The sequence below is a fragment of the Chinchilla lanigera genome, unplaced genomic scaffold, assembly GCF_000276665.1.
Source record: "Chinchilla lanigera isolate Chin_1 unplaced genomic scaffold, ChiLan1.0 scaffold00011, whole genome shotgun sequence".
NCBI classification, from domain to species: domain Eukaryota; kingdom Metazoa; phylum Chordata; class Mammalia; order Rodentia; family Chinchillidae; genus Chinchilla; species Chinchilla lanigera.
In genome coordinates, this window is record NW_004955412.1 from 15,418,280 (window position 1) to 15,444,673 (window position 26,394).

General features: G+C 42.1%; 1 protein-coding gene and 1 pseudogene across 1 annotated transcript in view; both read right to left on the reverse strand.

Moving 5' to 3' along the window:
- Positions 1-569: 569 nt before the first annotated feature.
- LOC102016576 lies at positions 570-1,544 on the reverse strand (annotated as a pseudogene).
- A 5,312-nt stretch (positions 1,545-6,856) lies between these two features.
- Positions 6,857-26,394, reverse strand: part of Usp28 (ubiquitin specific peptidase 28) — a gene marked incomplete in the record, with an annotated part of 44,684 nt that continues 25,146 nt past the window's right edge. Inside the window, 14 exon segments of the mRNA XM_005378149.2 lie at positions 6,857-8,055; positions 9,095-9,290; positions 10,927-11,050; positions 11,701-11,780; positions 12,896-12,974; positions 13,086-13,264; positions 14,131-14,226; positions 15,128-15,307; positions 15,469-15,608; positions 16,279-16,467; positions 18,937-19,165; positions 20,608-20,678; positions 21,903-22,123; positions 23,938-24,114. Coding sequence (XP_005378206.2) covers positions 7,880-8,055; positions 9,095-9,290; positions 10,927-11,050; positions 11,701-11,780; positions 12,896-12,974; positions 13,086-13,264; positions 14,131-14,226; positions 15,128-15,307; positions 15,469-15,608; positions 16,279-16,467; positions 18,937-19,165; positions 20,608-20,678; positions 21,903-22,123; positions 23,938-24,114 — 2,137 coding nt within the window.

The window sequence follows — 26,394 nt, forward strand, 5'->3', positions numbered from 1 at the left end:
AGGGGCACACTGCCTGGCCTCCCAAGGCTGGTTCCGAAACCTGAATGGAGGCCTCCCTGACCCCACGGCTCACACACTCCGCATGCCTGTAAAACGAGCAGTATGTGGATGATGCCAGCGTCTGCCACTGGCTCAAGCAGTAGCCAGGCCACCTTGAACCACAGCTATAGAATGAGTGCTGAGAACCAAATCCTGCAAAGTAAATGCTCTGGGCAGCCCTTCTCAAGCAGGGTGCCCTGGAATTCTTCTCAAAGCAGTCTTTTGCTTTTATTTTGCCCTGCAAAAGGTGGGTCTTTGTTCTTCACATGACCTCAAGACCTTCCTATTGTCCTGTTGTACTTGTCTTTTTTTGGGTTGGTGGGTGGGGCGTTTTGGGACAGGACTTCACTATATAGTTCAGGCTAGCCTGTAGTTTACTTACTATACAACCCAGGCCCATTTTGAACCTACAGCAATCATCCTGCCTTAGCTTCCTGGGTGCTGAGATTACAAGCATGCACCACCATGCCCAACTACACTTGGATTTTTATTAACAAATGAGGCTACTTATTAATCCAGAATTATTTGTTCTAACGCTTCTTGTTAGCAGCTGCAACCTATCCAGAGCTTCCCTCCAGACGTCTTCGTCCCTGAGGTGTCAGCTTGTGGCCCCAGTCTCGGTCCCTTTCCAGCATTTTCAGCCTCTACAGGTCCTCGGGTCCTCGAGGATCCAGCATGGCACGCTCTTGACTCCTCAGCTGATGTGGCCAGGCATGACGCCATTCTTCTGACGTCCACAGTGGATCCTGGTCACGGAGCTAACCCCAGCACCACCCCCGAGACACAGGTACCGTGCTGTGTAAGCAACTCATGTGTAAAACCAGTTCTCATCATAGGGAGCAAGCTCTTTACATTTGGCTGCAATGGCAAGCCAGAAACACCAAAACAATGCCCAGATTTGGAGGCAGTTTTACTTACTTCAATGGGCACTGACTGGAATCATTCCCAAAATATCAGGCCCTGATCTCTGCTGGTCTAGGGTTTATGAGATAAGCAAGCAGGAAGTACAGAGGCAGAACGGCTTGTCCATTGGGGACTGGTTCTTGGGGGTTTTTTTGCTGCTTGATTTTTGGTTTTGTTGTTGTTATTGTTGTTTTTGGTTTTTTTCAGACAAGATCTGACTCTGCAGTTGAGGCTGGCCATGAACTCACTTTGTAGGCCAGGCTGGCCTCAAACTCATAGTGATTCTCCTGCCTCAGCCTCCTGAGTGCTGGAATTACATGCATGCACCACCATACCCAGCAGGGTGTAATTAGTTCTTACAATATTCATCACAGTGACCAGTCATTTCTAAGACAGAAGCAACCAGAACTGGAACAAAAACTGTTACCTGAGCAACTAAGAAACTGAAGTATATGGGCGGGAGGGGGCATTTTCTATTACATGGCCAGCTTGACTGGGTCTGCCCATTTGGCTACTTTCAGCTTCCCAGACTTTTTGAGGAAGGCTGCCAGAGCTCTGATGAACTCCTGCTGGTTTATGTCTTTTACTGTAACTCCAGGCATCAGGTGGCCTCAGTGCTCCCAGCCAGGGAAGACGGGACAACAGGGCATCCCAAGCACACAAGTCGGGCCCACTTGGCTTCTTATCAATGCTAGTATTTTTAGCAACCAAGCGTTCCTCAGCTCCAACTTTGCAGACCTCAGCTTTACCAGAGCTTCTTTCCTGAACAAATTTAAAACTTTTAAAATCATTTAGCTCTTAATTTTCAATATAAAGCTAGTTAAAGCCGCAAGAAGTATCCATGCTACAGCCTGAACACTGAACTGCTCTGAAATTTCCCCTGTCAGATTAATTAGACTGCCACCCTTAATCTCAGTCTCCCACAGCATCTCAAGTCCTAAGCAAAACAGACAGATTTACCACCAGATTAACACACATGGCCTGGAGTCCAACTGGAAAATGGAGTTCTTGTTCCCAACTGAAAATTCTTGAGTGCCTGGTCTTTAGCAGTTGCATTTCTGTGCGCATTTTGGTCTTTTGAGCTCTGACCAGAATCTCCTGTCAAGCTCAGCTTACAGCACTCTAGGGCTGTTTCTCTAGCCAGCATCTCCAAACGCTTTTGAACCCCAACAACCAACTCCAAAGGCTGCTGAACTGCATGGTCAGGTAGTGTTATAGCGACAATCCCAAAATCTGGTACCAAAATTTGTCTTAGTTAACTTCCCTAGTTGCTGGGACAATATACCCAACACTTACAACTTAAGGAAGGAGAGGTTTACTTTGGCTCACATTTCAGTCTATAGTGAGCAGTCTCCAAGGTGAGGCAGCATGGCAGAGGGACAAGCCAGAGGAAAAGGTGCTCACAGCACAGCGGACAGAAGCAGAGAGCACCAAAGGAGGATCTAGGAAGAGAGATGATGCCCAGTGACCTGCCTCTTCCAACAGCACCCCACCTGACAGCAAGTCACCTATAAGCTCCCATTATCCAACCACCTTCCAAAAGCTCCACCTACAAGTGTGTGAGGCTCTTCAGATATAAACCATAACAAGAAGGAACAAGATAATCAAAAAACCTGACACACAGAAACATAATCTATAATTAGAAGCATTCTCACAAAATACACAGACAAGCTGGGCGTGGCAGCACACGCCTGTAATCCCAGCACTTGGGAGACTGAGGCAGGATTGTTGCAAGTCTGAGGGCAGCCTAGACTACAAAATGAGCTCTAGGTCAGCCTGAATTGCACAGCAAGACCCTGTCTCAAAAAGACACACACACACACACACACACACACACACACACTCACACATTCTAGGCTAGGAAGGCATGATTAATTCTCCCAAACATTATAAAAGAAATAACCCTGCCCAAACTCTCACAGAACACAGAAAATGAGAGATCATTTCCAAACTCATTCAATAAGGCCAGAATAATCTTAATATCAAAATTATGACAAATACCTTGTAAGAAAATAAAAGGCCAATCTCTCATGAAGACATATGCAGAAATCCTAATCAAAATTCGATCTCCATATGAAAAGATACCGAATCAAGTCATTCTGACAATGTGTCTTCTAAAACTGGACATTGCCAGGTGTGGTGGTGCATGCCTTTAATCCCAGCACTTAGGAGGTTAAGGCAGTAAAATTGCACCAAGGTCAGTCTAAACTACAGTGAGAACTTGTCTCAAAAAAACCAAAATGAAAGTCAGGTGTATTGGTACATGCCTGTAATCCCAGCCCTCTGGAGGCTGAGGCAGGAGGATCATTGTGAGTTAGAGACCAGCCTGGGCTATAAAGTGAGCTCAAGGCCAACCTGAACTGCATTGTGAGACCTTGTCTCAAAAAGAAATAAAATTTGGAATCAATATGTATAGTTCATATAGCAACAATCCATGAAAAAACCTACAATCATATACAAATTTTGATAAAATTCATTTTTTATTCATGAGTTTAAAAAACTTAGCAAAGTAGGTAGTAACAGATTGATCTTTCTTTACTGAGTAAGAAGAGTTTATCATCCTAAACTATAATTAATAGTAAAATACTGACAGCTTTCCTCCTTGATACTGCAGGACAAAGATGCACTGTACAAAGGTCCTAATAAATATGATCAAACAAGAAAAAATAAGTTGTAAAGACTCCAAATAAATAATTCTTCACAGATAACATAACTGTACATAAATGAAATCTTTTAAAAATTTATAAATTATTTTAATAAGTTAAATTATCGAGGCTATTGGAAATAAGGTTGATATAAAAAAAATCAATTTGTCTCTAGACAGTGGTAAGCAACATTGGCTTGCAATAGTTTGAAAAACATTTAAAAACTCAGGAATATGTAAATCTTTTGGAAAATGTGAAAGAGAACTTCCTACAGAAATTATGAAAATCTGAGTAAGCTGGGCATGGTGGCATATGTCTCCAATTCCAGCTTCTAAGGAAGGAGTGTTCTTCCTTAGGAGGCTGAGGCAGGAGGGTTGAAAATTTGAGGGGAACTTATCAAGGTCCTGTATCAAAAAAAGAAAAAAAAGACTTTTTTAAAAGGCTGGGGATATAGCTCAGTGCTCTGTGGGCTCAATCTCCAGTGCTGGAGTGGGGTGGGGTATAAATAAGACACCAGGAAGATGGCCATCAGCCAGCGTCAACCGAGCACAGCAAGTCAGTTCTCCTCAAAGTACCTGGTTATTATAAACCTAATAGAAATCCCTGTAAATCTGCGAATGCCAAGTGTCAGTATGTAACAAACTCATTTAAACATTTATTTGGAAATGCAAGGATCAATATTAGCCAAGACAATTCTGAAGAAGTCAAAACTGGAGAATGTGCAGTAATGTATAGTATGGAAACATGAAAGTGCTAACTGAGACAATGTGATATTGATATAACTAGGCCAGTGGAACGGACAACCTAGAAAGAGAACAGACACTTGATTTATGAAAAAGATGATAGTACAAATAACAGGGAAAAAGAATATGTTTTCAACAAATAGTGCTGGTTCAAATCAGGTAAACATAAAAGGTGAAAGAGTAAAACTTCTAGAAGATAACATGAAAAAAAGCTTTATGACCTTGTGTAATAACATAACAATAAAATAGACTGTTAAGTTATATATTAATATAAAGAACTTGTTTTCATCAAGTTAAATGCCACAAGCTGTAAAAAGATATATGCAGTGCATATATTCAATAAAAGTTGCACAACTGAAACATATGAAAGTCATAGTTGTATGTTCAGAACAGGACGCTCAACAACAAAACTGACAACAGGCATACATACATATTTCGCAGAAGACAATGGCCAAGGTTCAGTTAAGCAAATGAAGACATGCTCTTCAATATATGTGCAGGGAAGTGCAGATCAAAACCAAGAGACATTACTGACACCCCTATGAAAATGGCTAAGGTTAAAAATACTGACAAAACAAAATGTTGACAAAGATACAGAGCAATAAATTAATAAACTGCTCATGAGAGCTTAAAGGGGCGTAACTACTTTGGAAGCTGTTCGGTAATATCTATAATAAAGATGCATCTACCTGTATCTGTATCCACATATTCCTATGACCCACCAATTACAGTCCTCATTATTTACTATAGTGCTCATTATATACTAACAGAAATGCCTCTGCGTGCAACAAAAGCTCTACGTGAATGTTCCTGGAACATTACATAGCCAAAATGTGGAAAAGACAATTTGTAGAATAAGTTGTGAGATTTAGTCACACAAATACAATAGAACAATGGGACTGAAGAAATGACAGCTGTACGTTTTGGCACAAGCAATCCGCCATCACCTCCTTCTGTCCTATGCCTGTTACATCTTCAGCTCTCCATTTAGTTCTTACCTCTTGTTCACTGGCTACTTTGTTTTGCCACATGTACCTATCCATACTTCTTTCATGGAATATGCAGAGTAAATATGAGTTTCAATGATTTTTTTGTTGTTTGGTTTTATGAGTACTAGGGATTGAACCTAGGGCCTTTGCACTGAGCTACATCTCCAGCACCCCCTCTCCCTTTAAAACTTTGAGACAGGGTCTCATTAAATTGCTGACTTGTCCAGGCTGCGCTCAAACTTGCCATCCTCCTGCTTCATCCTCCCAGAGTGCTGGGATTACAGGCCTGTGCCACCACGCCCAACTGCTTTTTAGTTCTTAAAATGTTTTAAAATCCAAACAAGGGGGCTGGGGATTTAGCTCAGTGGCACAGCGCCTGCCTAAGCACAAGGTCGTGAGTTTGATTCCCGGTACCAGAAACCACCCACTACCCCCAAAAAATCCAAATGAACGAGTTTGCAATTCTGGTTCACCATGAAAAGTATAAAATCAATCTCAACAAGATTTATGCTGAGATCAAGAATCCTGATTAAACTCTTAAATCATTCGGGTAAGGGCATATAAGCTTCTTCCTCCTCATTTTCCTTTCCTTCATTCTTTGTCCCAGGCTTTTAAAATGTTAAAAAAAAAAAAAAATCATTCTTAGCTTGAGAGCTGTAAAAACTAGTATGATATCTTAGTTGGTAGAGGCTTTTGAGGAAGGAGGCTATACCTAAAGACAGAAAGCTATGCGGGGAAAAAGAAAATAGTTCTCAGCACTCCACCTGGTGGTCTGAGTGGATCTAAATGACACGGGCTGCAGAGCAACACGAACTGCAGACAGATGTGCACCTGTCCCTTTCTTGGCCAAGTGTAGATTCCCAATAGGTAATGGGGAAATAACTAGTGGGGAGAACAAGCCGGGGAGCTGGGCACACACACAAGCAACCAACACACTGTAAAAGACAACTGAGAGATCATGAAAGCATAAACTAACCCAGTTCCTATGGGCACCTCAGGGTTATCACATAAAGAGAAATAATATAACCAAGGCACTATGTGAATTACTCAGTAAGGACAGGAATTAAGAAGTTAATGGCAAATGGTGATATACAGAACTTTAAACAACAGGGGTAAGAAAAGTGATCAACTTCTCTTCAAACAAATCTTTGTAATGAACTTTGAAAAACAAAACCACCTCTGAGTATCTGTAAGAAATTACCTGCCAGTCATTTAAGAAAAATAAAAAAAATTCAGCTTAAGGGGAAAATTTGGTTTTTTGCTTTTTTGCACTCTAAAACTAGACACGTTCCAATGTGGACACACTTAATGGAATGCAAATAACAAATGAGATGAGAGGGGTATTATCAGTCAACACGAGCTGTTGTTCAGGGACCACCACTTGCATTTTGAAACGCTGGCACCTTCCGTCTCATCAAGATTCTCTACATTTAACATGCCTTTTTCTTTTAAAGAAAAGTTTGAACCAATAAATGCTAACTCAGTCCATCCATTTCCCGAGTGAAGAATACACAATACATAAGGGCCAGACTGCACACCAAAGGAAAAACAAATACTTTTATTGCACATTATAAAATCTGCACAGTTGTATCAAGTGTTCCTCCTTCTTGTGTTTCCTCTATTAATCTTTAAATTTTGGTTCAAACATAATTCCCAGTTAGGAGTATTTTAAAAATGGTTTTATCTCTAAATATACATATATATATATTTTTTCTTTTTACAAATCCATATTCCTCGTTTTTTAAAAGCAAAAAAGGAGCAGGGAATCAAAATGTTCTATCGGACAACCAGTAGCCTCAGATACCTGTTTCTGACAACTTTCAGATAATGGAGAACTTCGCCTCAATGGTTAGTAACTATTAAAATGGCAGCTTTAGGCAAGCTGCACAATGCTATTCCGTCCGAAGTCCTTAATCACTTTTCTTTCACTCAGGACTGCGAAAGAGGTCTTTTGGCTTATTTAAAAACATAAGAGAGATGGAAGAAAGGAGATGCAGCTTTGACTTTTCAGCATCTCCTGCCACGCGACCTTATGTTCTACCCACATGTGAAAGGGGGCAGGCTTATCGGCAACCCATTTTTGTCACCTCTTGTCAAGAGCAAGGCAGGGTTTATATTCCTAATCTTTTATAGTTCAGAATTTTAAAATGTCACCTGTACTTGATAAAATAACTAGTAGCTGTTCATCTGGTTCAGGTTCTGATGAATCACTCTTCTGTTCTGCTGTCAAAAATATTTATACCTGAAGGATAATTTAAAAAGTGGTGAGAGGATTAGAAAAGCCCAAGCATTGTGGTTTCAAGGCATTTCAGGTCTTCAGGCATATTTCAATACCTTAACACACTGGTTCCTGCCTTTTCTAGTGAAGTAGCTTTTATAACTCTGTACCTAAAAAGTGCAACTTCATCTTTAATCCTTCTTTAAACATGCAGCATGGGTGGGTGTGGATGTGAATCCTACTTATCCACCTAATCCCTTTCCCCCGTGAACACCGTGACAACAGACTGCTGTGCGACAAGTAGGCAACCAGGGAACGCGGTGGGCCTTAAACATGAGGTGCTTATTTCACTGTCACAGTTGAAACTCCTTGAATTGACTCCATGACAGCTGCAAATCGACTACAAAGGTCATAGGGAGAATTAGGTCGAATAGTTGGTGGTTCCTTCAAGACAATGATTTCTGCAGAAGGATCCAGAAGCCTGGGTAGAAACTCCCCTAAGCACAGCTGCAGATTTTCTGTAGAGGGAAAATGGATAATTACATGTACAGCTAAAATGGGTCCCTAAGTAAAAACTAATAAGCCTGCAACTATATCGGAAGACCTTCAAATGGCTTGCTATTCAGCCTCAAAGGTCAAAGCATTATGCTTACCAGCTAACTACAAATGATACATTTATGCTGACCAGCAACATAGAGCTACCTACCAAGCAGAGGAAAGCTTTAGGTCACTGCTTTAAGCTATCTGATGCTGGCACAGTTATACTACACATTCACTTTTTCATAGATATGTCTTCTGGTCACTGATCCTTTTTTTTTTTGATACTGGATAAGGTCGATGTGCCCCTCTGTACCATACATATAATAAAATATACCAATGTGTGCAATGGCATTAAAGAAAGCTATAAATCACCCAAATAACTTGATATTACAAGGAAATATGAAAAAAGGAAATAAGCAGAAACTACTTATATAAACTCATCAATGAATGCTACAAACAACATTTGAACAAGTCACTGGAATATCTTCACATGAGTGAGAAAGTAAAAAAGAGCATTTATAACAATATAAACTGACCCTCTAAGTCTACTGAACTTATCTAGAAAATACGTTTGGGCTCCCACCCCAAAATACTTTGGAAGCAAGTGTACTTCATACACTAATTTATTAATCTTGAAGATGCCACATTTAACAATGTATCTTACAACTTCAAGCCAGGGCAAATTCAGTTAAGGATATCAGGCGACCATACTCTGTGTGCACAGCTTTTGGCAGATAAGAGAATAACAGAAGTCTGGCATTCCTGGAGAACGGACTGTTTTCAAACAGGACTTGCTAGCGTACACGGAGGTGCTTGCCAGGCTCAGAGGAAGTAAGCAGGAGTTCAGACACAGAGTCAAGGATCTCACCCCTTGCTTCATAGACTCATTTAATTCATTATCTTCTAGGGACTTCCAATTCCCTAAAATGCTTTGACTGCTAGTGCTAGAAAGAAAGACCACTGTAATTTCCAGGATTCATAAAACCTTAGCAATTACTGCAGATGCTAGCAACGTACCTGCAATATCCTGCCCAAGGTAAGAGCACCAGTGGTTCCTCATGACTTCAATGGCATCTAGGTCATCCTTGGAGATGTCATTATTAATGATAAGGTGAATGCACGGAATGATTAACTCATTCATCACATTAATGCCCTCTGTTACAGAGTGGTCATCATTTGTTTCGAAGAGAGAAGCTGCTCTGGCATTTAGCTCCTACAGATAAAAGGCAGAATTGGAGAAACTGGCTGAAAAAGATCACTATCTATTTAATAAGAATCTAAACAAATGGCTCCCCTATTCTACTGCATACTGGAATTACCAGATGACCTTGAAAAACCACCAGTAGCTGGTTCCCACCCCATGTACATGGATGTAATTAGTGCATTGATGACCTGGGAATCAGGATTCATAAAAGCTTACAAAATGATTTTACTGCAAGCAAGTCTGTGACCAACTGGCCTAAACTTACAAGTCAAGGTCACGTTTAACAGTTGCTTCCACTAAAAAAATCTTATCCAATGGTTGCCACTTTCCACTGAGCATGAGAATGTGCTGCATTAAGCCAGGTGGCACATATCTGTAGTGATAGCGCTCTGGGAGGCTAGGGCAGGAAGACTGCATTCCAAGCCCAGTCTAGGAAATTTAGCCACGTTACCTAGGCTGTCTCAAAATTTAAAAATAAAAGTAATAAAATATAAAATAAAATAAGGGCCGGTGATGTTTCTCAGTGCAAAGGCCTTCCTGGGATCAATCCCCAGTACCAGGGAGGAAAAAAAGAATCCTTTACCAGACACACTGATACCCAGATTCCTCTCCAGAGAGTCTGGGTAACTGCCTGTGGAGGTGTCTGGATGTAACTCCTTCCTGAAAGTTCACTACATGATTAGGAAACGCACTGGAGGGTTGAAATCCAGTGATGGAAAGACTAAATCCCTACTACTGCATTACTGTGGAAGCTGAGCAGGACATTAAAATGTCAATCTGCATTTGGTGATTTAAAGTATGAAAGTATGACTAAGAAAGCTTAGTTCCAACAATTCTATGCCTTTTCAGCCTCACAGTTAGTCCTGCTACACTTTAATTGATACAAGAATCAAAGTATAAATCAGAAAAATGAAAATGCTGAGATAGCGTATGTTGTGACTTCATATCCGTTAACAAGATCAAGGCAGAGCAGGCAGCGGGGTTAGGGCCGCTTTTCCGCATGGCTGTCAGATGTAGAAAGGGCCAGGTTAGGTTTAGTTGTCACTAGTGTGTGACAACGAGTCTGTAGAAAAGTAGGACCATTACCTCTTTAAGAACTGGAGTCTCTTAGAAGCCCTTAAAATGTTCATCTGTTAGCCTAGTAGGGAATACTGGAAAAATACCGCACTCCTTCAGCAGCCATTTACTACATGCTTACTATGTGCCGGACTCAGGAAACAGCTAGCTAAGAGGATCCGTGACAATGAGCGCACAGTCTAGTAGGAAATACTGCGAGCAGGGGCTGGGGATTTAGCTCAGCGGCACAGCACCTGCCTGGCAAGTGCAAGGTCACGGGCTCGATTCCTGGTACCAAAGAAAAACCAAAAATAAAGAAATACTGTGAGCAAAGCTATAGAGAATAGGATGGCTGACTCCCAGCTCTCTGGGTTAAAGAAGAATGATACTCAATTAAGGCAATGTAAAACAAACCCGTTCCAATGTAAAATTGCTCATGAAAGCTTGGGAGGAAAATCTAAAATCTGTTAGAGGTGATTACTGTAAGTTATAGCTCATCATGGTTTCGAGGAGCAGAAACATACTTATCATCCACACACATACACACAAACACAAATCAAAATCTCCAGGCTTTACAAATAGTACAGACCAGAAGGCATTTTCTTCGGTATAAAGCAATCACTGATTCCTTCACCCCTCTGCGAGGCCCCTTCATGAGGAGAGTGGCGTTGCTCTGGTAGGCATAGACCAGGTAGGACAGGGCTTCTTGATACCTTAGAAAACGGGAAATAAAATGCAGCTGACTTCTGTACTGCCAAAATCTAGGGCTTAGACCTCATTGTCCCCCAATACAAAAATCTACTTGGCTGCAATTACAGAAAAGCCTTAAAAATGGCATCAGCCTGGTAAACTGGGAGAAGTCTACAGGCCAACAGCCAGTCTCAAACTGGCCAAGAAACGCCAGGCAAATCAGGGAACTTCTCTGGGCCTCAGTTTTTTCCACCTCTAAAACTAAAAAGGAGACTAGGCCAGGAGTGGTGGTGCACCCCTGTGATCCCAGCACTCCAGAGTGAGCTCAAGGCCAGCCTGAACTGCAGAGTCAAACCCTGTCTCAAAAAGACAAAAAAAAGACTATACGCTCACTGGAGTCCACGCCAACTTGAAAACTCCCAAGTGCACCCTCATTTCTCACAAAGCACATCTGGTGCAGTGCACGTCCTCACCCATAAACATGTCGTTTAGTTGAAGGATGAAAAAAACATGCAATGTTCAGAGTAAAACTGAAGTGAAATGCTGGGAAGAAGTAGAGGCAAGCTAGTGTACATGACAAGGGAGGGACGTATGGCTGTGACTTCAGTGTCCCTAGGTGGGTCTCAGTGACTGTCCTGAACAACAATCTAGGTGAAATAAAAAACCAACATACTTTCCTTTTTGATAGAGTTCCAGGCCTGTTAGGAGATACACAGACACCTTTCGAAACAAACTATAATCTTCATGCCATTTCTGAAAAGGAAGGACTATCGTTAATGATTTGTCCTCAGTAAACTAGGGCTGCACCTTCCACCTCGATAAACTTTAGGTTTAAAAAAATAAACTTTCACACACAAGTCTATTCAACGCTGAGAATAAAAATCTACCGCTAACCTTAATTTGTAAAGTTCTCTCCCTTCAACTAAGAAACAGAAATATTTCACAGAAGCTTTAGAATATTGTTTCAACATTCACACAAAAGCCATTCAGTCCTTAGCTGATTGGTGGCACACATCTCTAAGCTGCTCAGAAAGCTGAGGCAGGAGTATCCCAAGGCTGAGGACAACCTGGGCAACCTGGTAAGATGCTATCTCAAATTAAAATTTTAAGATAGGGGTGGTAGCTTGGTGATACAATGCTTGATTAACATGCTTGAGGTCCTGGGTTCCATCCGCAGGGCCCTTAAAAAAAAAAATCACTCAGAACTAGCTTGAATGACCTATCAGTACGGACAAGCTCATCCACATAGAGGAAGATGAGAGGAAAAAGCTATGCCCACACACAACCTCAGGCTCATGAAGTGTGGTAAGCACACCTCGGCAGAGAACACTGTGTTTTACACGGAACACAACGGTTTTTTAAAAAAATCTGTAGCTGTATATATTTTAATATACATTAGAAAACAATACGATTTTTGGAAATCAAAAACACAAATTTCAAGAATTTTACTGCCTAGAACAAGGCTCTAGTAGGCACTTAAGGAACATGAAGTATTGTTCTGGTTCATTCTAACAGAAAGATGGACATAAGGAGACCTGCTATTTGGATAACAAAGTTCATTTTTCCAATCTTTTCCAGACTTTTTAACAAGTCACACAAGTAACACAAATTGTCATTTTGCCTCAGGTATGATTAACCTCCAGAATTAACTTTTTTTTACTTTGTAGATTAAAAAACAAACAAACAAAAAAGCCAGGAATAGTAGTGCACACCTTAAGCCCAGCACGCAAGAAGCTGAGGCCGGAGGATCACAAGTTTGAGTCCAGCCTGGGAAACTTAGTAACATTTCAAAAGAGAAAACAGTTCCGGTAACGTAGCTCAGTGCCAAGTCCCTGCACTCAATCCCCAGTACGGAGGGGAGGCCTCACCTTGTACTCGTCCATATTCATATCATCTGGACCAATTTCCTTTAGTTTCGCCTGAGCCACCTTCATAATGCTGATGGACCTGAGCAGAACAAAGTTAGAAGACAGTGAAAGGGCGCAGGGCAAAACCTCCCTATCAGAAGAATCAGCCAGGCCCACGTGAGGACAGGCTGCCGGAACACTCCCTTCTCACCTTTCATCATAGCTCAGATTTTTATCTGCAAACTGTTCCAGAAGGGTCCGCTCTACTACCCTTTTGGGTGCTTCATTTTGGAAAAAGTAGACAAGAACATGCTGAAGGCGAGGGTCACTGTGAGAGGTGGGGGTCTCCTTGGCAAGCTGATAGAGCCTGGAGTATTCTTCGTGGAACGCCTATTAGAGAGCGCCGATAGTTAGGAAAGGGTGCGCTGGGAGTCTGTGCACAGAGAAATCCATACCTAAGGGAAGGTCTCCTAACTCCACAGTAATTCCAAAGGATTCCTAGTGAGGAACTAAGAGAGCAATTATGGAGTCTCTGAGTTGTTTGCATATCCTAAAGGATGAAACTCCTCTAGCATTCTAGCACCAAAACCACATTAAATTTAAAACAGTATTCTCATGAGATTCATGAAAAAACAAGTGGTTAGTGTGTTGGCCAGGCCTGGTGCTACACGTCTGTCCTCCCAGCACTCTGGGAGCCTGAGGCAGGAGGACTGAAGTTCCAGCGCAGCCTGGGTAACCCAGCAATTTAGTAAGACTCTGTCTCAAAATTTAAAGATGGGTGGGGATGTACCTCAGTGCAAATACACTGAGTTCAATATTCGATACTTGGAAAAAAGTATTTCACTTGAACTGTTATAAGCATATCCTTGCAGCCAAAGACATGAATTTTCAAAAATCCATACAAATGTATTCAAGTATCTTAAGTTTTATTCAAACACCTTAAAAAGCAAGACCTACTTTCTTATATTTAGGCCTCCAAGATGATAAAAGTACAACCTTATTCACAGCTTAGTGTCTCCTAAGAACAACAAAAGCCCGTGTAGGCGAAGCGTGACACAGGCTGGCACAGCTAACCAAGGCTTGAGAAGAGGGACCCAGTGTACTGCGGGACAGCTTGTTCACTAGCTGGATGGGAAGCAGATTTATGTGTCACTTCAATGAAGGCCATTTTGACCCCCCTTCCTAGTTTATATACTTATTGCTCCAATATTATGACACCTGGGTTGCAAGAATTAAAATTTTAAAATCAGAGATACCTTAATAAGCCCTGCTTCAGACCCATCTCGGTCAAAGGTCTGACGGGCTTTGGCTATGGCCAGGATGACCCCTTGCATGGCAGGGCTCAGCATCACCTACCACAAGAGGGCGTAAAACACAGAGAGAGAAAAGGGAGAAGAAAGGTTCAAAAGAAGATTGTACGAGAGAGCGCAACAACGCTGAGAGAAGTGGAGCATGTGCTCCTTGGCCAGCATCAGCTGAAGTCAAGTCTCACACCCCACTCCTGCATGCATGCACAGCCTCTGGTCCTCACACGGTGCCAACACCATGCCCAAGCCCAGCTGTTCCTAGACTACACATTCGCTCTCATGTAGCAAGATAAAGCAAAATGCAAGGTGAAAACATCTCCAATGTGGCACTGCTGAAAATTAAATCACAGCTCTCAGAGAGGAAGTGGCTGAGGTCAGACTTGTAACTTAGTTCTGTAAGTTTGGGTGAATAACTTAAATACACTTAAGTATTTTAGAGTCTTACTAGGAGGAACATTATACTTAGCGATTCTGAAAACTGGGGGCTGCAGAAATGATTCTTTAAAATCTTTCAAAGATTAAAAAAATACTGCACAGAACAAAAGCCCAAGAGGACTCGTAACTATTTATGTGCAGTGCAAATGAAAAGGAGACAGATGGCGAATAACTTAGTATTCTGCAGCTTCTTGCTAAACCTTTAGGATTAAAAGAAAAAACTTTAATCCACATCTGAATTTTGCTTATTGGGCAACTGAAAAATTTCTAATTGGAGGGAACACAATGGACTAACACCAAGAACAAAGACTCCCCTGAAGGCAATCTTCTGTCCAAAGGACCAAAAAAGAAACTAAATTCTACCTTTCTGAGGTTCCTAAGAGTGTGTCTCTACACACACATACACGAGAGCGGCACACAGCAGAACAGAACCAGCTACTGACAGACACCTTAAGAAGGACACTGAGTCACACGAGCAGAGATGGAAGACTGGCTGCACTCATCGCTGTACCTCCTCATCATATCCGTCTGCATCAGATCTAACCACAATCCTCCCCACACTGGGAATCTCGACTTCAGAGACCTCAGCATTGGGCTGGGCGGCAGACACTGCGCCATTAGCCTTTGGGGGCTGTTCTGACTGCTCTGCAGGGTTTGTTTCCTGGGGCCTGGGCTTCTTGGGTTCAGCTTCCTTAAGCGGTGGCAGCAGAATGGGGAGAAAGAGTATGGAAAAAAGAGGAGAAATAACAAGTGGTTGGTTAAATGCAGCAGACACAGAGTAACAGAAACATGAGAAACGTCAACTACTGCTGAAAGCCAGACTCTCGCAGCCGCGCCCCCTCGCCCACTCACCTCACTCAGGGCTGCTTCCACACCACTCTTCTCGTAGGCGTGTGCCGTGTTCGCAATGGCCTGGGCAGTCTGCTCCTTCACGATCACCGCGTGCTCAGACGACAAGCAGCGGACCCCATGGGAAGAGGCTACTGGAGGCTCTGATGAACAATCGCATGAAGACATTAGCACCTGGTGACAGTAACGTCAGAACACACTGCCAACAAGCAAGCAGGACGGACGCGCGGTTTAAGACAACTGCAGTAACACTAGTGACTCCATGCAATGGCCATTCCAGTAAAACCCCACTGAAGAGTCTATAAAATTTACTGTGCTCCCAATTCTGTTGTATTGCTTTGTGCCAAGGAAACTTCCTAAAAGCAACCACCTGTCAGGAAGAGCTCCTTTGGAAGACAGTTTTTATAAAGTCTATTTAATCCTATTATAATACAGGTAGTATTTCTGTCATCATTTCTTTTCTTGTCTTTTTGAGACAGGATCTCGCTATGCAGTTCAGGCTGGCCTTAAACTCACTTTGTAGCTCAGGCTGGCCTCGAACTCACAGGGATCCTCCTGCCTCAGCCTCCCGAATGCTGGGATTACAGGCAGTGCTAGGATTATAGGAATGCGCCACCACACCCAGCCCTTCTGACATAATTCCTACCAGAAATCACACTCTGATTTATTCTACCAGGTTGTGCAATACCAACTATAGATGCAGCACATGATGAAGACTTGTGCAGTTGCTTAGTTACTGAGGCGTTCAGGGCTGGCTGGGCAAGCACAGCAAATGTGTCACCAGGTCACCCACACGGTGCCCCTCCTGGGTACCTTGTGATGAGAATTCCTGTGGTGCAGAGCTTGAGGATTCCATCTGAGGTATTTTGCAGGACTGCTCTTCTTCCCACTCCTCTACCTCCTGTTCAAACCTCCAGTTGTCTTCCTGAATGTAATGTTTCAGCTCAACAGATAAGGTTTCCAGTTCTCCTATCATTTGATCAGATTCACTGGGGACTGTCTCTAAGGGAAAGAAAAAAAGAGTTCAATCCAGAGAAAGGTCTCTGGGAGCAAAAAGTCCTCTCTGGAAAGAATGCAGAACACTTCATCTTTTTTCTTGCCCTAATTCAACAACAACAACAAACACATACATATCAAAAATAATGGCACTGTAAGGCCAGTAAGAGCACATTAGTAAATTAAATTCTGGTACCAAGTAAAATAGGCATTAAGTTAGACTGCTGTTAGGCTTGTGTACAGGTCCCAAATATGGTGAACATTTTCAAGGCTACTCTGTTTTCAGACAAACTAACTTTTGAGTTGGAAAGGTAAATAAATGTAGATTGTCTTTGTTTTGGATCTATAGTTGAAGGAGTTCCGAGATCCTTCAGAAAGGTCATCTAGTTCACTGTCTGGTTCTAACGTTCTAGAAGTGAGAAATAATTCATAAATTCCAAGGCCGAGTTACCATTAGTTTAACTGAATTAACAAGATGTTTGATGCAAATCCCGTCTCAAACCCCACTACTGTATACATAGCCACTTTGCCTCTTTGTGGTAACTGCTGTCAAGGTTGAATTTTAATGACCGAAACATTATCAGATTAGTTTGCCTAACCTAACTCAGCAGAATCTAATCTAATCTAACCTAATCTAACGTGCAGAGCACATAAGTAAAGGGCCTAGCACATTGGTAGGTAGACACTTATTAAGTATCTGTTAAGTGAATGAATGACAGCAAAGATCAGGAATCATGGCCAATCACTGCACATACCAAACGTTTCTTGGCAATTTAGAAAATCAACAGATCCAATGGTAACAGTTTTATCAATTTAACTACTGTATCTATTCACAACAAGATCTATCTTAAAAGGCTCAGATAAGAATCATGTGTACTTCCTCAAGTTTCACCCAGCACTTAGGGGGCTAAGGCCAGAGGATCCCCAAGTTTGAGGCCATCCTGGGCTACATAGTGAGTTCAAGGACAGCCTGAACTACATAGCGAGACCCTGTGTCCAAAAAAAAAAAAAAGCAAGCAAGCAAACAATGTGAAACAATGGTTAAAGAGTCCATTATGCCTATTAAAAGCTATGATGAAAATGGCAAGTATATCAAGGTCATTTTAAATTTCACTGCTAACTCTATGACCAAAAAGCCTACAACAGAGTAACACATTCACTTATTTACTTGATGTCATTAACTGACCTGAAACTAAGCAAGTGACAGCTTCTACTTCTTGTTTCTATAATGTAAAAATGAACAATGTGGCCAGTAGCAAGGTTCCTATATACACCCAAGAGCTAAAACAGTCATTTGTACATTAACACATATGCTATACTCCCAGCCCTTTTTTGAGTCAGGGTCTCGTTAAATTGCTCAGGCTGGGACTGAACTTGTGAACTCCTTTTCATTTGGTTTCTCAGAGTGCTGGGATTACAGGTCTATGCCACCATGCCTTGCACAAATATGTAGTTTTGAACATTGGTTATTATTAAATGATCATTCTGTTGGGCCTAGTGGCTCACACCTGTAATCCCAGCACTTGGGAGGCTGATGCAGGAGGATTGTTGCAAGTTTGAGGCCAGCCTGGGCTACAAAGTGAGTTCAAGACTAGCCTGAACTGCACTGCAAGACCCTGTCTCAAAACGGCTAAATAAATAAATAAATACATACATAATCATTCTCTCCACCCCTACCTCCCAGCTGCACTAGCAAGTCTAAAAGACAATGTGCTGCGTGGAAAAATGCCTTCCATATTTTCTTATGCAATATGATGAAGTCTGAGTACTAAGAGAAAATAAGCCTATTTATCTTACATGTAAAATGCTGGTCATAAGACTTCTCAAAGCAGAAATAAAAAAAGAGAGAGAAGAATGTAAATTTAAACAGTACAGACATAGGAGACTGAAGTGGATCTGAATCTCAGGTTGGTATTTATTTACTAGCTGTATGACTCCAGACAACCATGGACATTTTTAAAGCCTATTACCAGCTGGAAAATGAGAATAATATCAATTTCTACCCTATCTTGCTTTAAGAATTATCAGTTACTAGAGAAATAGTTTCCAAGCGTTCATTAAGGAATAAAGTGCCAATATAAATTGTAATTATCATTGCCCTTGGTAGTACGAGAAGTATGAAACTTCTCAGATAAATATACTGCAGACAATTTTAAAAAGCTGAGGCAGGAGGATCACTGTGAGTTCGAGGCCAGCCTGGGCTACAAAGTGAGGCTCAAGGCCAGCTAGACCCTGTAGCAGGACCCTGTCTCAAAAAACAAAACAAAACCCGCCAAAACCCCCCAAAATATATTTTGAAATAGGAAAACAAACTCATTTTTCTTTCTGTTCCTTTTATACTATTCATATTTTTAAAAATGCATTATTACCTAATAAATTATACTTTAAATGCTTTCAAAAGAAGCTTAAGACTGTTATCCTCCATGGACAGTATCCATGTTCCCCAACCTCCAGGTTATGCTAAGATATTTTTACCTGCATTAAAGTGCGGTAGCTTGTCATTAATATACATCAGACAGTAAGCACTAACGTTTCTCAGGCCCCCGTATGAATCTCTTTCAAGTTCTTCCCAGGAGGATTCGGTAACTGAGATGTCATTGTACTTAAGCCAGATCTGCCGGGGTTGGTTATAGACATAGGCCCAGTAGTGTCCAGCATTCGCTTGCCCTTCATGAACAAGCACCGCATGCAGGTGATAAGGCACCTGCGAGTCAGAAAGGAAACGGCTCAGTTAGGTTAGGTAAACGGATCTGATCAAGTTTAGGTCATCAAAATTCAACCTTGACAGCAATTACCACAAAGAGGCAAAGGGGCTATCTGTACAGGAGTGGGGTTTGAGATGGGGTTCACATCAAACATCTTGTTAATTCAGTTAAACTAATGGCAACTCGGCTTTGGAATTTACGAATTATTTCTCAGTTCTAGAATGTCAGAACCAGACAGTGAATTAGACGACCTTTCTGAAGGATCTCGGAACTCCTCCGACTACAGATCTAAAACAAAGATAACCTACATTTATTTATCCTTCCAACTCAGAAGTTAGTTAGTCTAAAAACAGAGTAGCCTCGAAAATGTTTACCATATTTGGAACCCATAAACAAGCTAACAGCTATCTGACTTTATGCCTATTTTACTTGGCATCAAAATTTAATTTACCATATTCCATAATTCATCAGTCATATGCTTCTTATAATTCTTCTTGTGAATGACCGTCACCTATCTGGGGTGAAGGCCCTTTCTACACTTCATTGTTTTGACAATTAAGAAGGAAGTATTTTTTTTTCAATAGGGACAAAACAGAACAATGCTTAAAATAAGCACTGGTGAGAGAAAGGAAAGCCAGTTATAGAATCAAATTGAAAGTACACTTAATCAGCACCTCGCCACGATTGTACTGGTGGCGGAGATGGAAGTAACAAAAGGACGAGGGGGAAACCCTGAGAAGCTCATGGCGTGGTGCGTTACGCCACAGGACCGAGCCCCTGCTACTGCGAAGCACAGCTCTCCTCCTGAAGTCACGGTGCCTGTGGGCTGTGACACAGGTGGCTCCTAAGGCCAGGATCCAGTGCTGTTCTGAACAAAAATTTGTGTGGACAATAAGAATTTCTGCGCTGCCTGACTCCTTTTTGAAGGATTAAGTTATTAGAGAAATGAAACTTGAAAGCATGATGCTAACGGATCTCAAAGGATCATGGTACTCTGGCCTTGAACTCACAGCGATCCTCCTACCTCCGCCGCCCAAGTACTTGGATTACAAATGTGTGTCCCCATGCCCGGCTGACCATGGTATTCTGGGAAGCGGGGATAACCAGTTCCTGGATCAGTTTTCCCCGCTGCACTACTTACATTCCCATTTTGTGAGAAAATTTTATTAATATTTGACAGCAAACCTTTCTACTATATGAAACAGTACCTCACAGCAGAATCAAAACAAAGATGCTCTACATTCTACTGCAGGTAAGCATACACTGCTATTTTTAACTCAAAATAAAGGAACAATGAATTGTTTGTTATATTTACTAATGAATCTTCGGCTTATTCTTATATCTCAGGAAGACTCACACTTCGTTTCCAAGAAAACTATCATATATTCTTGTATCTGTCATTAACCGGCCTTGACTATCTCCCCACCCGTCTTTACTCTACCTGACGAAGGACAGGATCACAGTACATCTGCTCAATAGTCTCAGTGGTGCTTGCAATACAGTTCTGTAAGTCTGTCAAAAAAGAACACTTTGTTAGAATTGTCTCGTTCTACATCACACCGGCTGCCCAACGAAGCATCTTGTCAGTCCACACAGTTCTAAAGGTTCCAACTTCCCAGTAAGGAGCACAAAGCGGTGTAGTTTTACACTCACTAATGCCTTCAGTTATAATGGCCTTTTTTTTAAGTTATGAAGGCTTTTAATCCATTACATTGAGCTTTTCAAAACCATTTTTATAATCAGTATAAAAATTCCCTTTTTGTTTGTTTGCTTTTCTGAGACAGGGTCTCACTGTGTAGTTCAGGCTGGTCTTAAACTCACTATGTGGCTCAGGCTGGCCTCAAACTCACCTCCTGCCTTGGCCTCCCACATGCTGGGATTACAGCCGTGAGCCATCATATCTGGCTAGTATCAAAACTTCTAAAAGAAGCAACCGTTTCTTGAATTTTTAAGAAAAATTTCAATGGGTTGCTTAGGTATACAGTCATATGTGCCAGCAACAGGAACTGAAATGAGACAGCAGGCTTGGCATGATGGCACCCACACACAGGAGCCCAAGGCACGAAGATCACCCTGAGTTTGACGCTAGCCTGGGCTACACAGTGAGCTCAAGGCCACTATACAGACAGAAAGGAAACAAATACAGACAGAAAGAAAGCAAGCAGCAAGTCAGGCCTGGTGGTACAAGCCTGTAATCCCAGCACTTAGAAGGCTGTGGCAGGAGGATCCCTAGGAGTTTGAGGACAGCCTGAGCTATGGAGTGAGTTTAAGGCCAGTCCAAAATATACAGCAAGGCTTGGTCTCAAAATGAAACAGGCAACAAGGGGAGGGGAGGGAAGGGTACGAGAGGAGAGGAGAAGGAAGGGGAGGGGAGAGAGAAGGGGCAAGGAGAAGGGAGAAGGGTGAAAGGAAGGGAAACAAGCCAGGAAAGAAATGGAAGGGAAGAGAAAGGAAGGGGAGAAGAAGGATAGAAGAAGGAAGACCAGTTAATCTCAGTAAAGGCGATGACGAGTGTCTAAGCATCTACAAATTTCCGAAGATTTTGAGGGAGAAATCTAGAAGGGATCTTTCCGCAGCTGTATAATAGTACAGTGCATGAAAACTGCAAAAAAGTAACAATCACCAGGCCAGAATTCATGTACAGCGATGTCAGAACATGTACCCAAGATGCCTTGCTTCTAAATATTCAAGCAAACAGAAAAGACAGAGTCACCAACAAGTTCTAAAAGCTCCCACCTTGTATGTCCTGCTCGATTTCACTCCTCCACCTCTGAAGACAGGTCTTAACAAAGTTCATCTCCTCAGGCGTGACTGTGCGAGGGGCCGGGTGTGCAGGCATTCCCAGGGGAGACCGGCCCGAGGCCAGTGGCCTGCTCGTCCCCTCAGACTTGTGCAGATGGTCTTCACAGGGAGAAAAGGTGTGGTCAACATCTTCAGAAGAGCTTTCTGGACTTGTACTACAGAAGACAAAAAACACGCTCATGGAACATTTCCAAAATATATGTCAGCCTAAATTAACTAAATGTTCTGGAAAACAGGCTGCTATATGAAAGAAGTATAGCTATTACTTAGGGAATATTAACTCTGTAAAGCAATTAAGCCCAAGTTTCTTAGATGAATTATCTTACTTAACACAACTTACACTATGGTATTACTATCCTTCCTTTATCAGTGACAGACCGAACATTTAAAAACTTAAGCAAGTTACTGAAATTTACTCAGCCAGTGGGTGACAGAAGAGATCAAAGCCCAGATCTGTGTAAACCTTTGGTTCATATCTTTTAACTGCTAATTACAATGTCTTCTCATAAAAAAGGACCAGCAGAAACACAGAAAAGGCTGGGATTGGAACAAAGAAAGAATTAACTACAGTGGCCAAGACAACTGTCTAAATGAGGCTCTCCGCCCAGGAACGAAACACACAGAAGCAAGGAAAATGACGTATCTACCAGCTAACATCCAACCACAGCAATGTCAGCAGCACCCCCTTCGAGCGTCACAGAGCAGGCTTCCAGTCAGGCAATCCCAGTTCTACCCCTGCTGAGCTAACTGCCCAACGTAGCAGGGTCAGTCTTAGTTAGCAACTTACTCTTTCTGCAAAGTGTACATCTTCAAAATTCTAACCTAATCTTCCTATAAAATCTCATCTACAAAACGTAAATATTAAAACTTCTTTATTTCAATGCTGTAAATTAACAGAGAAAAAGAACATAAGGTAAATAGGACCTTATCTACTGATTAATTATTGTCAGAGTAAAAATGCATATCGACAAAAAGGCAGGGATACAAAGTTAAGTTTCCCATTATACTTGGGTGCCTGTTTTACCCCAAAACAGGAGAATGTAAACTTCCTCTAGCTTTGACTTGAAACTCTCGTTCCCCTAACACTGCATTTAGAGAGAATAACTGGCTTTTCTTTAAACCTAAAGAGCACTAGCACTTTTATTGGCCAGGACACACACGTCAAGTGTGACCTGCACCGACTCTGACTCCTCCGGGACACGGTGACTGTCACACCTGACCCAGCTGGGATAGAGTCAGAGGCCGAGGGGACCTGGCTCCCGATTTCCTTACTAGACAAGCCCCGCTGGGCCGGCCTCTCTGCTTTCTAGCCAGCCCCTTCCCATGTTCTAATTCTGCACTCATGAGTAAGTCCCTCCTCGCTAGGAAGACCAGGGCTTGACTTTCCTCTGAGAACAGTGTCAGTGCAGCCAGCTCAAAGCACGGTAGTCCAGGCAGAGTACAAACGCTGTCCTGCACAAGGAAAAGCCTCTGCACAAGCCCCAGCAATTCTGGGGGTGAGACAAGGATGCTGAACACTGCGACGTGAGTAAGAGCCGGCAGAACCCTTCCCTCCAGACAAAGAGCTCCGCCGGACATGGCGGCACACGCCTGTGATTTCAGCACCTTGGAAAGCAAAGGCAGAGCCTTTGGAAAGCAAGTCTGAGGAAAGCAAGTCTGAGCCCAGACCAGGCAACTGAGTGACTTAGTGAGACTCTGTTTCAAAATAAAATACTAAGCCAGGCGTGGTGGCGCACACCTGTAATCCCAGCATTCAGGAGGCTGAGGCAAGAAGATCACTATGAGTTTGAGGCCAGCTTGGGCTACAGAGTGAGCTCAAGGTCAGCTTGAACTAGGTAGCAAAACCCTCCTGTCTCAAAAAAACAAACAAACGAACAAAAACTCACAGCTCCACCGGGTGAGTGCTAATAAGGTAGAAAGATGATACACTGTTAAAATTCAACAAGAAAATGAATCTGGTTTTCATTACCTTTCTGTGGATGTCGGGTCAGAACCTGGGCAGTGCGCTGAAGAAAGTGGCAATGTCACGTGTGTGTCACTCTGAGGACAGCTTTCCGAGGCAGGCTTTGTACTGGCAAATTCAATAACATATTTCAACATGTCCGGGAGTGGGAACCGAGTTGGACCCGAGCCATATTTCACATACCTAAGGGGCAAAGACAGCGGCAGTCTGTTGTGCACTGTAAGATTTACTAACAAAATCTATGGCATAAAGAGTCAATGGGTAGGTTTATTCTTAAAGCATACAATATTTAATAGGTTACTCAACCTATAAGGTAAAAATTCTCAAACTATGTAAGTAAAATGTGTGCCTGGGCATGGTGGTGTACACCTGTAACCCCAGTACATGGGAGGCTGAGGCAGAAAGATTGCTGCAAGTTCAATGCCAGCCTGGATTACAGAGTAAGAACCTGTCTCAAAGAAAGTCAAAACTGCTAACAAGCTAGCATGTGGCAGGAAACATTTCAAATGGCTCGTCATCAGTCGTGCCAGGTATGCTTTCTCTTGGTGTCATGTCACACTTAGGGTCTGGTATAAAAATAAACTGCTTCTGAAAGAAAAATACAAATGTTGCTGGTACTCTAAACTGAAAGTAATTCTAGCGAACTAGTCAGTACTCAGGGTTTTTTCTTCACTGTCTTTTAGACCAGCTGCTTTACAATTGAGAAAAATGACGGGAGGACACAGATGGAAAGCAGGTGTTGTTGATAAAGCCAGAGTGTAGCCTGGTGACGCTGCCTGTGACCCCAGCTACTGGGAGGCAGAGGCAGAAACATCACAAGCTCAAAGCTGGTGTGAACAACTTTAGTGAGACCCCGTCTCAAAAATAAAATAAAATGAAAAGGCCTTGGGGGTGGAGCTCACAGAAAGAGGTCCCAGGGTTCAATCCCCAGTGCCACAAACAAACAAAACAGAGAGAACTGGCAGACCTTTTTCTGCAGGGTCCTATGCGTACTGTTATTTGCCTACTTATTCAATTACTAAAGATTTCTGCAGGATGGGTAAATAGCAAATATCCTCCAGTGTGTGATCAAAATAATACAAAATATCTTAATAAACGCTAATATTCTGCCACTACTAGTGGTTACTTTAGACTCCTGAGATTCAGCTGAATGAATTTCAGAGTTCTCTAAAGTAGACAGTTTAAATGGTACAACAGTCAACCTGACTGGCTCATACAGGTAACCCCATAATTCTGGGATTCCATTTGATATAAGAATACTCATTCTTTTTTTCTTTTTTTTTTTTTTAACCAGGGATTGAACTCAAGACCTTGCGCTTGCCAGACAGGCACTGTGCTGCTGAGCTATATCCCTGCCTTGTTTTGTTTTTTTAAGACAAAGCCTTGCCATACAGTTCGGGCTGGCCTTGAACTCACTGTGTAGCCCAGCCTGGCCTTGAATTTGCAGCAATCCTCCTGCTTCAGTCACCTGAGTGCTGGGATTACAGGTGTGTGCCACCAAGCCCAGCTCCACATTTTTCTTTTCTGAACAGTGAAAGAAAGTAAAAAACCTGCAAGAAAAAAAAAAACAAAAAAAAAAACCACCTGTTTTTGCATTAAAAAAGACATTATAAAATAAAAATGCTGGTGGAAAATGAAGAACAATGCAACTCAAAGTCAAATGCACATTAGAGGGCAGATAACAAGGGTAGAAAGGGAGCCATCTACCTCTCCTCATTCCCAAATTTGAAGGAGGAGAATCTGCCCGCCACTGAAGTACAGCTTTTACTCCACAGGGCCTCAAAATATATCCAGACAGAAGAACTTTGGAGAGCTGTTCGGCTTCTCAGATGTATTTCCTTGCTTTCCCTCCTGCCACTATCGACTTACCTGAATTTTCTCTAACTTCATACGCAGTGCAGCACTGTAATGTCATAGGACCACAAGCCATCACTTCCCAGCTGTAACTCTTCCCAGGCTGGTGACACTTTAATATAATACTTAGATCTAAAATCTTAGGAAAAACTTTTCTCTAAGAAACCTGTCTTCAATTTTATGCTGATCATTTTTGTGTTCAACTGAATTCTGTTGGACAACTGTTAGGGGCAAGCACTTCATACAACATCTGTTTTGGTCAGTAGAATCAGAGCTAAAGGGGTTTGAAAAATGTTGTCTACACTGTACACAAGCAGTATTATTTTCAATATTACACAAAGGTTATCTTAGAAGAAATGGTAAAATCCCAACCCCTCCAGACAGGGTCTCACTATCTATGCAGGCTGGCCTTGACCTTACTATATAGTTCTGATTAACCTTAAATTCACAATCCTTCTGCCTCAGCTTTCTGAATGCTGGGATTACAAATGTGTGCTAAACAATACCTGCAGAGACTCATTGGAAGCCATTCTTCCCCTGACAGTACAGGCTGTGGTGAAGCTCTGGAGAAGTCTGCAGCAGGATTCCTGCTGCCTGTGCTGACAGTTG